Consider the following 14,607-nt stretch of genomic DNA (forward strand, 5'->3'; position numbering starts at 1 on the left):
ATATATTTAGTTGGGGGCTCTGAGTGGTAGGCATACCAGATAGCCTACAGCTGACTGCGATTTATTTCTATTACTGTGGACACGTGGGACTCTGTTACAACCTGGGAACCTACCATCACCCACCTACCCATGAGTTTATGGAAGCTTGGCAAGAGAGCAGCACCCTGTCTACTTGGATGGCTTCAGACTTCTTTGGGCAGTAGAACACAGTGGTAAGAAGAAAGGGGAGGAGGGCTTGTGATGAAGGATATTTGGGGCATTCTTTGTGGTTAATGGACAATAGTGCTGGTGCAAGATACCGAACTATCAGCTGTGAGCATGAGATCTCCCTACCTACCAAAGGAACTGCCACATGTTATCGTGATAGCTGCATATGTCCCCCACCTCTGCAAAAAAACGTTTCTGCCTGTTATATCTACATGCTGTGACCCACCTCCTCATGTCCTCTAACCACAGTCGGCTGTATTATTAACATCAGTCCACAAAGAGAACTAAATGATCCTGCAGTGTGTCTGTGTTTCTTTCCTTTTTCGTTGCTATGATTCCTAGGATTTCTCTATCTGCCATGAGCTTGTATGTGTTTCTCTCTTGTTATATACTACTGCACCATCTATGAAACTGTAATCACTGAAATGTCCCCATTGTGGGACTATTAAAGGATTATCTTATCTTATTATATAGCAGTAAGGGGATAAGCCTAGGAACACATCTGCGTCAGAGACTCCATTACAGTGTCTGTATAAAAACAGAAAATGAAAAAATCTTACAAGTGCAACTGTTTTTCACAGTGATTCCAATCATCCAAAGAACAGACATCCAACGGACACCATTATAGTCAAAGGAGCCTCTTGAGCTCCGTTGGTGTCCGTTATTTTAGCAGTCCATTTGGCTATTCTTCTGGTCCTCTGCTGAACCAGAAGAACAAACACCTGTCACTAGTGTGAACCTAGCACAACTAGTTTTTATTTTGTTAGATAAGTAAACCCTATGTAATGTCTCTGCTTATTTGGGTCTCCACACCGTCCTCCACTCGCACGCTGAGGCGCAAAAGGCGTGTTCAGTGATAATTCCTTGCTTTAGGTTCTTGTTGCTCTGTCTGAACATTGCTCTATCCTCTCATCTCTGTAATTGATTTTCCACCACACCCATCTCCTTCACCTTGGTTTCCCTCTGCTCCACTAATAGTTAATCTTAGTCTTACCTTTGTGATTGATAGCTGATGTAGCAATCAAGTCTGGGATGGGTTCTGGATTTCCTATAAACAGGTTATCAGCCCATACAGGTTTGCTAGCTATTGAGACTCTGTCCTTGCTAAGCGTTGTACTTGCTCTTATGGTATTGTACTTCTTGACTTCTGACCAGTGGCTCTTCTTGTGACTACTCTTTTGGATTTTGATTTGGTACTACTTGTCTCTTTAGTTTGACATCGGCTTGCTGACTCTGCTTCTGTGTTGTTTTGTCTTGTCCTGTTATGTGTTTCACTTATTTAGAGAAGGGACAGTCGTCCAGTGGTCCCTTTCATTAGGACAGTTGTGGCAAGTAGGTAGGGACAGGGGCTGGGGTCAGGTGTAGGACCCACTGTCACTGTCTTTTCCTTCCTCCCTCGTTTCAGCAGGAATTGCTCAACTAGCAATTCCATAACACCCTACTTCATTGGAGTATATTTTATTCGGCATGATGGAATGTCAGGGCTGTGGAATCGAAGCTGGAACCACTTTTGGGTGGAGTTCGAGTTGGTAACTTTTTTCCAATTTTAATAATTATTTTAAATTATATTATACTGAAATTGCATAATTAAGCAAGAGCTTATCTTGCTATAAACTTACTTTCTAAGAAGTGAATCATTAGGGGTTCTTTATGATTTTTAATGCTTTTGTCTGACAATGGCTGTCAGCCATTTATAAAGAAACTGGAGCAGGAGTCAGCATCAGGCTGTGGAAAAATAGAGGAGTTGGTAGTTTGGCTTACCAACTCCACAACCTTGTGAAATGTATGAATGCAATGTCTTTATTAACTCCCTTATTCCTTATAATGGTATTACACTAGTATTTACTGCATTCTGTGTAAGTATTTGTATGTGAAATGTTGTAGACCAGGGGTGCCCAATACGTCGATCGCGATCTACTGGTCGATCACGAAGGACGTATGGGTCGATCGCGGAATGCAACCAGGGATCCCCGATGTCTGCAGGCCCCGTCTGCAAGTGTCCGGAGATGACTCTCAGCCTGCGCTGTGAACAAGCACTCCGGACACTTGCAGGCCGGGCAGCAGCAGCTCCGTGGGATGACGCGCTCCCTGCTCTTAGGGATGAAGGGAGCTGGGGTGCTGCTTGTTCACAGAGTAGCCTGAGAGTCATCTATGGACACTGGCAGGCGGGGCTGCCGCAGCCCCAGCCCCAGCCTGCCAGTGTCCAGAGATAACTCTCAGCCTGCGCTGTGAACAAGCAGACATCGGGGATCCCTGAACGCCGCTGTCTCCTGCTCTGCCCTGCCCACAGACACGCCCCGCCCACAGGCCCATCCCGACCCCGCCCACAAGAAGTGGGTAGTAAATCTTATCCCTTGGTCAGTTTATAAAGTAGCTCACATGCTAGAAAAGTGTGAGTACCCCTGTTGTAGACTAACACAGGATCAAGTACTGAATGATCCAGAGAAGAAGAGCAAATGTATTCATTGCCAACAGAAGCAATTAATATAATTATATGTAAATACTACTAAAACATCTGCTCCTAACTTAACAGCAAAGCACATTGGACTTAAGCAATGCTATTCTGCCACGTGATGTACGTGATATTAGACATTTTCATGTCTATATTTTATCTTCTTTGCCTGACTTGGTTTACAAACTTTATTTTTGGACATTGTTTATTCCTGGCCTTCATGCAGCACATACGAATATTACTGCACACGCAGTATTCATAGAAATTTTGTATAGTCACACTATTTTTAGAGTGCTGTCCTAGTTTTCATGTAATTTGCATATACTAATACAACATATTTTACCAAATTCATATGAATATGGACTTTGGAAATACATAAATATTAAATCTACAATCTATACTGAAGAAAAAGTGAGTATCAAAGACTAGACCATGAGATCATGAGCTGTAGAAAACAAATATCACTTACCTATGACTCATTCTCGGAGTATTAGTAAAGAATGTTGAAAAGTATGAAGGGGGAGGGGCAGGTGGAACAAAATCATCATACTCTGGCTGCCTATCCTGCTCTTCAGCTTCCTCTACAGAGACTTGGGACTCATCCTAATAACAATACAAGTATGGAAAATCATCATTAAACCTAAAAATGAGTTACAAATTGTATTCTTATTTGGCACAAACTGTCATCTATATATCTCCACATTGTGGTGCAGAATACTGCAGTTACCTTTGATAATATTTGCTATTTCCTTTCACAGTTTAATCTGAATAATTTTTCAAGTATCAATCTATAGTTTTTCTAGTGAGTTTAGTTATTGGATATTTTGTTTTCTAACTCTCATATCGGGGCAGATAAACTAATACTATATGACTTGTGTCTAATGCTGTCTCATAAATCTGGCATATTTTTACACTGTTTACTCTCACTTTACTCCATTTATTAGTTGGCTTTATTTCTGATATAAAAATGCTCTTAAATGTTAACACATTGTTTGATGTCCTGTATTGCATATTAAGCTCCTTCCATTTTTTTAAAATAATGTAGTATGTCTATGGAGTATCACACAAACTCCTTGCAGACGTTGTTCTTGGTAGGAATCAAACCCAGGACTGCAGTGCTGCAAGGCTACAGTGCTAACCACTGACGCTGGGTTCACACCAGCGTTCGGCACTCCGTATTAAGTTTCCGTCTTCTGCCGGCAGAAGACAGAAACCTGTCATGCCGAGTCCGGCCGTGAGTGTCAGTGAGTGTTTTGAGCTCTGCGCGGTGAAACCGTTTTTTTTAAACCGGACACAGAGTACTGACTCTGTGTCCGGTTTAAAAAAACAAAACGGTTTTGCCGCGGAGAGCATAAAATGCTCAACAGCGCTCATGGCCGGACACTTTTCAAACCCATTCAAATGAATGGGTTTGAAAGATGCCGGCAGGTTTCCGTCTTCTGCCCTGTTTTGTGCAGGAAATGGAAACAAGCAGAACGGAGTCCTGGGCGCAGATGTGAACGAGCCCTGAGCCAACATGTTGCCCCAAGCTCTTTCCATTTTTCACAAGCCCTGCCCATCTAGGGTCAAGGTGCAGAAACTCTTAGAAAGTGTCTAAAACACATAGAAAATGAAGTGTAAAGCCAATTTTTTTGAGCAAATGACACCATAATTCTGGTGCATTTTTATTAGGTTATCTGCCCCAATGTGTCACTAATTCTACTGACTAGTAATGGACCTCACGGCTGCTTCTCTCCACACCCTGTCAGGGCACAGAAAAAACGGTGTGTTGCATCTTTGGCAAAAGAAAACGATGTGTGCCAAAGATGCGCCACATTAAAGGGATTCTACCATTAAACTACTATTTTTTCTATTTACCACGTTGGAATAGCCTTAAGAAAGGCTATTTGTCTCCTACCTTTAGACGTGGTCGAGAGGCGGAGTTGCTGCAGAACAAGGAGGCAGCGCAGGAAAGAGCTCTCGGGCAGCAATGGGGACGCGCTCATCGGTGTTTCAGCGCTGGGGCCCGCCCTCATTGCTGCGGAGAGCTCATTTGCATACCGGTTAAAACCGGTATTTCTACGGAACGGCGGGGTGGAGACCACGTCTAAAGGTAGGAGACGAATAGCCTTTCCTAAGGCTATTCCGACGTGTTCATTAGAAAAAAAGGTAGTTTAATGGTAGAATCCCTTTAATGCCCATGTACATCAGAAAACTGGTATAGATGAGTTAGCAAATTCCCCCAGAATCTTTACTTAGCGCAAAAATGCATCCTATATACTCAGTTGTCAGTTATTCCTTTTATATTATATATATAGGTTAGTAAACTGTCCACTCACTTACTGTGCAGGGTCTTCTAGTGGTCAGGAGTTGCAGGTAACGTAAGGCAGCTGCGACCAGGCACACAGTGGTTGTCAAAGCATTCAAGGCACAAAGGGCAAAGAACACTTTCTACAGAAATAATAAAAATGTTCAATAAATCTAAGCACATTTTGTATAAACATTATAGTAATATGTATTCTGCAAGATATTTCATGTATTTCAAAATTTGTGGGACAAACTTTCTTGTGTAGATCGCTGTTACTGTAGCATATCTTTGGCGTATAGCCTTTTCTTACCACATATTTCGTTCTGCATCTTACTCGCTACTTTAAAGTGGGTGAAGCAGGGCAGAGAGCGAGTTGTGGAAAAAACTGGCATGAGTTCCTGACTGGCATAGATTTTCATTATGGCACACAGAAGTGTGCCTGATTTATTAAGAGGCCTCTTAAAACTTCGGCAGTGCCTTGTGTCAGTCAGGAACTTTACGAAGACTAGCGTGAGCAACAACAATCTTAAAAAATTGTCCCCCATGGTTTAAGTTTTTTCATAAATCAATAGTATGAGTGAATACAAAAAACTTTGTAATATTTTTAATCAGAGAAAAATGCTTTTTTGCTCTATTATTAGACTTTTTTCCTGTTCCCCCTCTAAACTGCTCAATTTACTGACAGATAAAAGATCGGTCATCAGTGAAGATGGGTTTGCAGCTCACAAACAGATCAGATTACATAGAAGTCTTTGGAGAGGTGAGAGGAAGAGTAAAAGAAAACAGCCTATTTTTTTGAACCATACCAAACAGTATTGATGTAAATAAAGCACCCTACTTCCAAGCCCGCGAGATCACCATCACGTATATGCACGTGGGAATGCGATAAGTAACCACATTCCCTGACATGCATATAGGTGAAATAGCATTAAAGGGTTAAGGGGGTGTTCACACATAGGAATTTGACGCTGTATTTATCAAGCAGAAAATTTCTGCTTCAGTAATTTGAAGTAGATTTCAGTTTGTGAAAAAGCAACGAGGATTTTAACACTGAATTTGAAGCTGATTTGCTTCTGAATTTGAAGCAGAATTTGGAGAACAGTACGGGTATGTTCACACAGAGTTTTTTGCAGGCGGATTTTGACGTCATTTCAATGGGAGTCACTAGCTTTTTTTTCCCGCTAGCAATTTTTTTCAGCCTATTCTTTCAGGCCTAATCAGGAGTGGGATGCCGCGACAGGACACTGATGCACTGCATCAGCATCCCGTTGTGGCTAGTCACACAGAAAAGTCACATGGCGGAAAAGGTTTCTGCCGTGTGAACATACCCTATGTAAGCCGATGGCTGGTCAGGTAATGGAGGGGGTGTACATCTCACCCAGACTACTCAGGTGGGTGAGATGAGAAAACTCCAGGAATGTTTGTTCTCAGCAGACAACTTTCGTCTGCTGAGCATTTTGGTAAATGCTCAGTATTGGGTGGATTTTTAGGAATGACAGGTAGGTTGGTAGTGGAACCTGTCATTCCACCCCCCTCCAGTCCACACTTTAAGGATGTTCCGGCAGCGACTCAGCTGCAGAGAGTCTCCTTGTCAAGGAGGCTTAAGAAGTCAGCTCCAGCAGCAGACTGGGACAGAGCTTGGCTGGAGAGCTGACAGAGAGGTCATATTTTTGGAGCTGTGTCCTAAGTGATTCTACTGGCTTTTGGATTTCTGTTATTCTAGGTGAGGTAACCTATTCTATGTTTAGTTAGAGCCTAGCCGGCAGGGATTTATTTTTGTATTGTTTCCTTTTGTTGCTGCACTACCTTTTTGAGTGAAAATAAACTCTACATTTGTTTTTCAATTAAAGAATCTGGACTTTTCTGTCTATGCCACCCCACCTAGCAACCCCAGACCCTGACACCTACTACTGTATTTTGCCTTTATTAATTTTGCCAGATTTCACAAGGAGATCATGAGAAATTCAGCGTCAAATTCTGTGCTGTATTTTTCCACCTCTAATTCATTTCAGTGGGAGCTTTCAGGCAGAATCCACCTAAAGAACAAGCAGGATACTTATTTTTTTCTGGAAAAAATCAGCTAGCAGAAAACAAACAAGCTATGCCTCCCACTGAAATGAATGGAAGGCAGGTTTAGGTGGAATTTGAGGAGGCCTAAATATTATTCCTGCTTCTTTCAGCAAAATCAACAACAAAAAATCTGCAATGACAAAATAAACGGTGTTTCTATAATGTGGGACCTCAGCCTAATGGTATATTCTGATTACTTGTTTCCATTTGCATTGGTGGAACAATCCCTGCAAATCATGACATACAGCTGCACAATGGAAAGCCAAACAATGACCACACTGCTATAGACTGCAGCAATCTAACCTTTATTAGACTTTCAAGTGTGCCGTGTCAGCATAGACTATTGGTAAATGAAGACGCGTAGCAAGTTCCTGGAACATTAGAGCACAAATCAGCTTCTTTGTCTCGTATAACAGGAAGGTCAATCTGTTCCTGACAGGGCTAATATACAGTAAGATACTATCTGAGATTCTAGCCAGAAGTCCTGAATCAATTACAAACATCCTAAGAATTGCAGGATTTTAAGCGGCAAAAAGAAGAGCTTTGTAAATGGTTTAGTGCAAAATAAAAAACAAAGCAAACGCCAAGAGAGACACTTCTAATGCCGCCGCTATTACATTGCTTTTCTTAGTTAGATATTGACAGATATATTGATAACTGCCAGCAGATATATCTCTTTAGGTCAGGCAAACCAGAATGGGGGCTATCCCTGCATACTCTGGTTGTCAGCAGAGACTGGACAGTGTCAGCTTAGGTAGGACAAAGGCTTTGACAAGGGAATCGGTGAATTATCAATTTATTCATAGATTTGCGAGAGGAGTAATATACAATTCATGCAGAGTTTGAGATTTGAAGAATGTTTCAGAATGTATCTTTCATGGAGAATGCAAGAAGTTACTAAAACAGACTTGTCAGGAAGGTTCTTTATTAGAGATGAGCGAACACTAAAATGTTCGAGGTTCGAAACTCGAATCGAACAGCCGCTCAATGTTCGTGTGTTCGAACAGGTTTCGAACCCCATTATAGTCTATGGGGAACATATACTCGTTAAGGGGGAAACCCAAATCCGTGTCTGGAGGGTCACCAAGTCCACTATGACACCCCAGGAAATGATGCCAACACCTCTGGAATGACACTGGGACAGCAGGGGAAGCATGTCTGGGGGCATCTAACACACCAAAGACCCTCTATTACCCCAACATCACAGCCTAACAACTACACACTTTACACATTCAAAAAAACCTCTATCAAAGTGTGAAAATACCTGGAAACCTTCTTTACTCCCCCAAATGGATGGACACAAACCCCAATTTAAGCTCAACAAACAGTAACAACCACCCCTTTAAATCACGTTCCCCATGACAACCACGGATGGAATAGACAATGGGAAATCCAAAAGCCCTCACCCTTAACTGTCATTTTGAGTGTGTGTGTGTGTGTGTGTGTGTGTGTGTGTGTGTGTGTGTGTGTGTGATGTGGTAAGACCTTCCAAAATTCACTTTTCTAGCCCTTAACATGAGCCCTTCCAAACAAAGTTACAGGACCTTAAGCTGAGCTACCAGCAGAGATTGAGGCCCTTGGCATGAGTAGAGCCTTGCACCAGCAGTGTTTTTGGCACTTAGGGTGAGTTGAGCCTTGTACCAGCGTGTGTCCCTTAACATCAGGCGGACCCTAAGTTCTGCACTTTGCACAAAAGTTCCACATTAACTAGGCTGAATGGTACAAACCTTAGTAGGCCCGAGAACCAGGAACAGGTCTTGCAATGGCTGTCGGATAACGCTTAAAGCACATTGTCCACCAGCCAGTCAGCCTCTACCTCCTGTTACCCAACAGTCTTGTCCTCCTTCCACCCAAAATTCCCAATCTTCCCAGAACAATAACCCCAACTGTCCCTGCTCCCCAGAGCTGTTCTCCCTTCCTTTGACTGTACCGCAACCTGCCCCTCCATTTTGCGATTCCACGGACCTAACAGACGAGTATCTGTGTCCAGATGCTCAAACACTAGAGTCTCCTCCATCTCCGGTCGATTTGGTGGCGGATGACCAGCAACCCACCCTCATCGATGACGATGAGACGCAGTTGCTGTCAGGGCAGCCAGTTGACATGCGCATTGTGCAGGAGGAGGAGGCGAGACAGGAGTTGGAAGAGGAGGTGGTGGACGACGAGGACACCGACCCCACCTGGACAAGGCGGATATCAAGCTGGGAAAGTAGTGTGGATGTTGAGGCAGGTGCAGCACCAAAAAGGGTAGCTAGAGGCAGAGACATGTCCAGAGGTAGAGGTCAGCTGCTTTGCCGAAGCCAGGCCAGACCCGGAATGTCCAAAGATGTTCCCTTTTGTACCCAGCCCAGAAAAACTCCCCCATCGAGGGCACGTTTCTCGAAGGTGTAGAGTTTTTTCAAGGAATGCGCCGAGGACAGATATAGTGTCGTCTACACAATTTGCCTCTCGAAATCGAGTAGGGGCCCTGAGAAGAGCAACCTGTCCACCACTTCAATGCACCGTCATTTGGAATCCAAGCACTGGAATCAGTGGCAGGCAGCAACGGCAGGACAAACATCGCCCGCCGTTCATGCCACTGCCTCTGCTCACAGTGCTGGCGATGCACTCCAGAGGACGAGCCAGGACATCACTTCATCTGCCTCCGCCACTTTGTTGACTTCTCCCTCATCCTCCCCTGTTTCTGTCTTATCTCCTTCTCCTGCACCATCAAAGGCACCATCTGGCGCTTCTTTACAACAACCCACCATCTCTCAGACATTGGAGCGCCGGCAGAAATACACCGCTAACCACCCACCCACGCAAGCCTAGAACGCCAACATCGCTAAACTGCTGGCCCAGGAGAGGTTGGCGTTCCGGCTTGTTGAAACTCCCGCCTTCCCGGACCTGATGGCAACTGTGGCACCTCACTATGCCGTCCCTATCCGTCACAACTTCTCCCGGTGTGGCGTCCCCGCCTTGCACCAGCACGTGTCACTCAACATCAGGTGGGCCCTTAGTTCCGCGCTTTGCTGCAAGGTCCACTTGACCACCGACACTTGGACAAGCGCCTGTGGTCAGGGATGCTGCTTATCTTTAAGGACAGGCAGGGTGAATGTGGTGGAGTCTGGTCCCCGGGTGCAAACTGGGGTGGCCTATCTCCTCTCCCAGGCCAAAATTCATGGCAGGAGTAGACTGAAACCCTACGACGCTGCAACCTCCACCCCAGCTACTAGCGGCAAATGCTAAAACACTGGTGTGGGGAGACGTCAGCAGGCGGTGCTGAAGCTCATCAGCTTGTGGGACAGACAGCACAGTGCCTCCGAGGTCAGGGATGCCATCCTGGCTGAGATGGCATTTTTTTTTCCCTGCTACACCTGGGGCCTGGTATTTTTACGCCTGTGATAATGGCTGGAACCTGGTAGCGGCTCTGGAGCTTGCCAGCCTCCAACACGTTCCATGTTAGGCCCACGTCTAACCTAGTGGTGCAACGTTTTTTTTAAAACATACCCAAATGTACCGAAGCTACTGTTGAAAATGCGGCGCTTGTGCACCCACTTTTGCAAGTGTACAGGAGTCGCTGCTAGCCTAAAAACACTCTAGCAAGGCCTACATCTGTCCAAACACAGGCTGTTGTCCGTCATTCACACACGCTGAAACCCTACAATACCATATCTTGAGCAGGGTGTGTGAGCTGCACAGACCTTTGATGGAGTTCCATCTACAAAACCCAAGGGTTCCTCAAAGTCAGCTCCAAAAGTTTCTGCACCATGAGTTTCCAGGGGTGGCAGAGTTATGGCTAGGGGCAGAGGCATGGATAGGGATGATGTCTAGGGGCAAAAGCAGTGTGGATGTGGAGGCAAGCTAAGCAGTAAAAACTGGGGGTACAAGCTAAGGCATGGACTGGGGTGATGTCTAGGGGCAAAAGCAGTGTGGATGTGGAGGCAAGCTAAGCAGCAAAAACTGGGGGTACAAGCTAAGGCATGGACTGGGGTGATGTCTAGGGGCAAAAGCAGTGTGGATGTGGAGGCAAGCTAAGCAGGGAAAAAGGTGGCTAGAGGCAAAGGGATGTCCAGAGGCAGAAGACAGCTGCATGACAGAAGCTAGACCTGAGCCAGCAAGGCCCAAGATGCCCTCTTTTCTAGCTTCCTTAGAAAAATTCCCCCATCGAGGCCACGTTCCTCGCTGGGGGAGATCATTTCTAAATGTATAGGTCGAGGACAAACTGAGTGTGGTTTACACACTTTGTAATGCGACTCCCCATCTCCCAGGCCTTTCATTCCAGGCTAAAGTACAGCACAACCCACATGCCCAAGGCTTCAACGGCCTGATCTCAAAAATTCTGGCCCAGGAGATGTTGGGGTCCCGGCTTGTGGACACTCTGCCCTTTTTGGGCCTGCTGGCTACTGCGCCACCTCACTGTGCCGTCCACACCAGCACTTTTCCCCAAACATGAGGCGGTCCCTAAGTTCAGCGCTTTGCCCAAAAGTTCCACGTGACCAGCTATGAATGGACAAGTGCATGCGGACAGGGACGCTAACTTTTAATCTTGGCACAGTGGTTGAATGTACTTGAGGCATGGACCGGGTCGCAAAATGTGGTAGACTGACTTGTCTCCCCACACAACATTCCTGGGAGGAGGGCTGAAACACCACCCTCCTCCTCCGCTGTTAGATTGACCCCACCTACGAGCTGGAAACGCTGCAACACTGGTGTGGGGAGATGTCAGCAGGCCGTGCTGAAGCTCATCAGCTTGGGGGACGGACAGCACACTGCCTCTGAGGTCAGGGATGCCATCCTGGATGAGATGGCAATTTGTTTATCCCCGCTGCCCCTGGGGCCAGGCTTTTTTGTCTTGTTGGAGGGCTCTGGAGCTTGCCAGCCTCCAACACGTTCCATGCCTGGCCCACGTGTTCAATGTAGTGGTGCAACGATTTTTAAAAACATACCCCAAATTAGCAGAGATAAGGGTGAAAGTGGGGCACTTGGACACCCACTTTCCCAAGTCTACAGTACCTGGAGCTAGCCGCAATACACTTCAGCAAGGCCTACATCTGCCTGAAGCACCTACTGTTGTGCGAGGTCACCACACGCTCAAACCCTAGATACCATATGTTGAGCAGGGTGTGTGAGCAGCAGAGACCTTTGATGGAGTACCAGCTACAAAACCCAAGGGTTCCTCAGAGTCAGCTCCCTCACTTTCTGCACCATGAGTTTCCATGGGTGGCAGAGTTATGGCTAGAGGCACAGGCATGGATAGGGGTAATGTGTAGGGGCAAAAGCAGTGTGGATGTGGAGGCAAGCTAAGCATAAAAATCTGGGGGTAAAAGCAGAGGCATGGACTGGGGTGATGTCTAGGTGAAAAAGCAGTGTGCATGTGGAGGGAAGCTAAATCGACAAAAAAAGCTGGGGAAAAGCACAGGCAGAAACTGGGGTGATGTTTAGGGGTGCAAGCATTGTTGATGTGGAGGGAAGCAAAGCATAAAAAACTGGGGGTAAAAGCAGAGGCATGGACTGGGGTGATGTCTAGGGGCAAAAGCAGTGTGGATGTGGAGGCAAGCAAAGCAGGGAAAATGGTGGCTAGAGGCAAAGGGATGTCCATAGGCAGCAAGGGCAAAGATGCAAAACTCTCCCCTGTTACAAGAATTTTCCTGACTTGTCTCCCCACAAAACATTCCTGGGAGGAGGGCTGAAACACCACCCTCCTCCTCCGCTGTTAGATTGACCCCAGCTACGAGCTGGAAACGCTGCAACACTGGTGTGGGGAGACGTCAGCGGGCCGTGCTGAAGCTCATCAGCTTGGGGGCCAGACAGCACACTGCCTACAAAGTGAGTCATGCCATCCTCGATGAGACGGCAATGTGGTTTTTGCCACTGCACCTGGGCCCAGGCATGTTGTCATGTGTGATAATGGCCGTAACCTGGGATCGGCTCTGTAGATTGGCAGCCTGCAACATATTCCATGCCTGGGCCACGTTTTTAACTCATTGCTGCTAATCTTTTTAAAAAGGTACCCCAATGTTCCTGAGCTACTGGTGAAAGTGTGGCGCTTGTGCGGATAGTTTTTAAAGTCTATAGTTGCCGCTGCTAGCCTCTATGCACTCCTACAACGCCTGTACCTGCTGGAACAATGGCTGTTGTGCGACGTCTCCACACTGCTGGCACTAAACATATCATATGTTGAGCAGAGTGTGTGAGCAGCACAGACCTTTGATGTAGTTCCAACTCCAAAACCCTCAGGTTCGTCAAAGTCAACTCCCTCAGTTGCTCAACCATGAGTGGCCATGGGTGGCAGACTTATGTGAAATCCCATCCCATCCATTGCACTGGACACGAAACATTAGCATGCGCTCAGCACAACTCCGGATATAGCAGCTGCGTTAAGCAGGGTGCAGGGTACAACACAGACCAGGCCCGAGCACCAGGAACAGGTGTTAGAAATACTGCAGCATCCGCCATTTCCTTCCAATTTTGGGGTTTTGGACCCGCCACCGACTTGTCTGGACCTCAGTGGGGATCATGAGACACAGTTGCCATCAGGGCAAGCTGTGGTCATGTGCGGTTTGCAGTAAGGGGGCAGTGCGCAATTGGAAGAGGAGTTGGTGGATGACGAGGCCACCGACCCCACATGGACAGAGGTGATGTCTAGGGGCTAAAGCAGTGTAGATGTGGAGGGAAGCTAATTCAACAAAAAAAAACAGGGTAGAAGCAAAGGCATAAACTGGGGTGATGTTTAGGGGCTAAAGCAGTGTAGATGTGGAGGGAAGCTAATTCAACAAAAAAACAGGGTAGAAGCAAAGGCATAAACTGGGGTGATGTTTAGGGGCTAAAGCAGTGTAGATGTGGAGGGAAGCTAAGCAGCAAAAACAGTGGGTAGAAGCAAAGGCATGCAAAACTCTACCCTGTTGGAAGACTTATTCCTAGGTCTGGAACACGTTAATGCCCCCCCCCTGGACAAATTACTGCCACTCAGGGGCCTAGTGTCACCAGGAGGGACAAGTATAGGCGCATGTTGTGGGAATATCTGGCCGACACCAGCTCTGTCCTCTCCGATCCCTCTGTGCTCTACAGCCTACACTTATTTTCTCATCTTTTTTTCTGCACTGCACATCTCTTGCCTACTTCCTTTGGGATCTTAGAAGTGGTGGTCCACTTCCAAAGGTGGTAATTTCAGTGCTGGAGTTGTCAATAGACAGTGTAATGGGAATAGCTAAGGTATCGCTGTCTTAACCACTTTTTGGCATAAAATTAACTTCCAAAGCCAAATATGGTGCAAGTATATGATGCAAGGACACCTACACACCTATCTCTGACACATTGGGGAGTTCACTCTCATGCGCCCTTTTGGCCTGCACCATCATGCGCCTCTTCCCAGCCACTCCACATCTCCCAAGCTTTTTATTGCAGGCAGAAGTACAACACAACCCACCCCCATGCCCAAGCCTTTAACAGCCTCATCGATAAACTGCTGGCCCTGGAGATGTTGGTGTTTGTTTATGCTTCTGGATACCCAGGCCTTCCGTCAGCAGATGGCAGCTGGGGCACCTCCCTATGCTGGGCCTAGCCGTTACTACTTCTCTTGGTGTGCTGTCCCTGCCTTGCGCCTGCATGT

The 14,607-nt window shown here is 46.3% G+C and overlaps 2 protein-coding genes across 2 annotated transcripts in view; one reads left to right on the top strand and one right to left on the bottom strand.

Moving 5' to 3' along the window:
* Positions 1 to 14,607, top strand: part of APBA1 (amyloid beta precursor protein binding family A member 1) — a 567,069-nt gene that overhangs the window by 174,936 nt on the left and 377,526 nt on the right. The gene's annotated exons all lie outside the window — the stretch shown is intronic.
* ENTREP1 (endosomal transmembrane epsin interactor 1) overlaps positions 1 to 14,607 on the bottom strand; it is a 51,158-nt gene that overhangs the window by 13,693 nt on the left and 22,858 nt on the right. Inside the window, exons 5-6 of the mRNA XM_075278328.1 lie at positions 4,982 to 5,089; positions 3,129 to 3,262 (exon numbers count right to left, since the gene is read on the bottom strand). Coding sequence (XP_075134429.1) covers positions 3,129 to 3,262; positions 4,982 to 5,089 — 242 coding nt within the window. The remainder of the gene's footprint in view (positions 1 to 3,128; positions 3,263 to 4,981; positions 5,090 to 14,607) is intronic.

Source organism: Leptodactylus fuscus, chromosome 1, assembly GCF_031893055.1.
Source record: "Leptodactylus fuscus isolate aLepFus1 chromosome 1, aLepFus1.hap2, whole genome shotgun sequence".
Taxonomy (NCBI): domain Eukaryota; kingdom Metazoa; phylum Chordata; class Amphibia; order Anura; family Leptodactylidae; genus Leptodactylus; species Leptodactylus fuscus.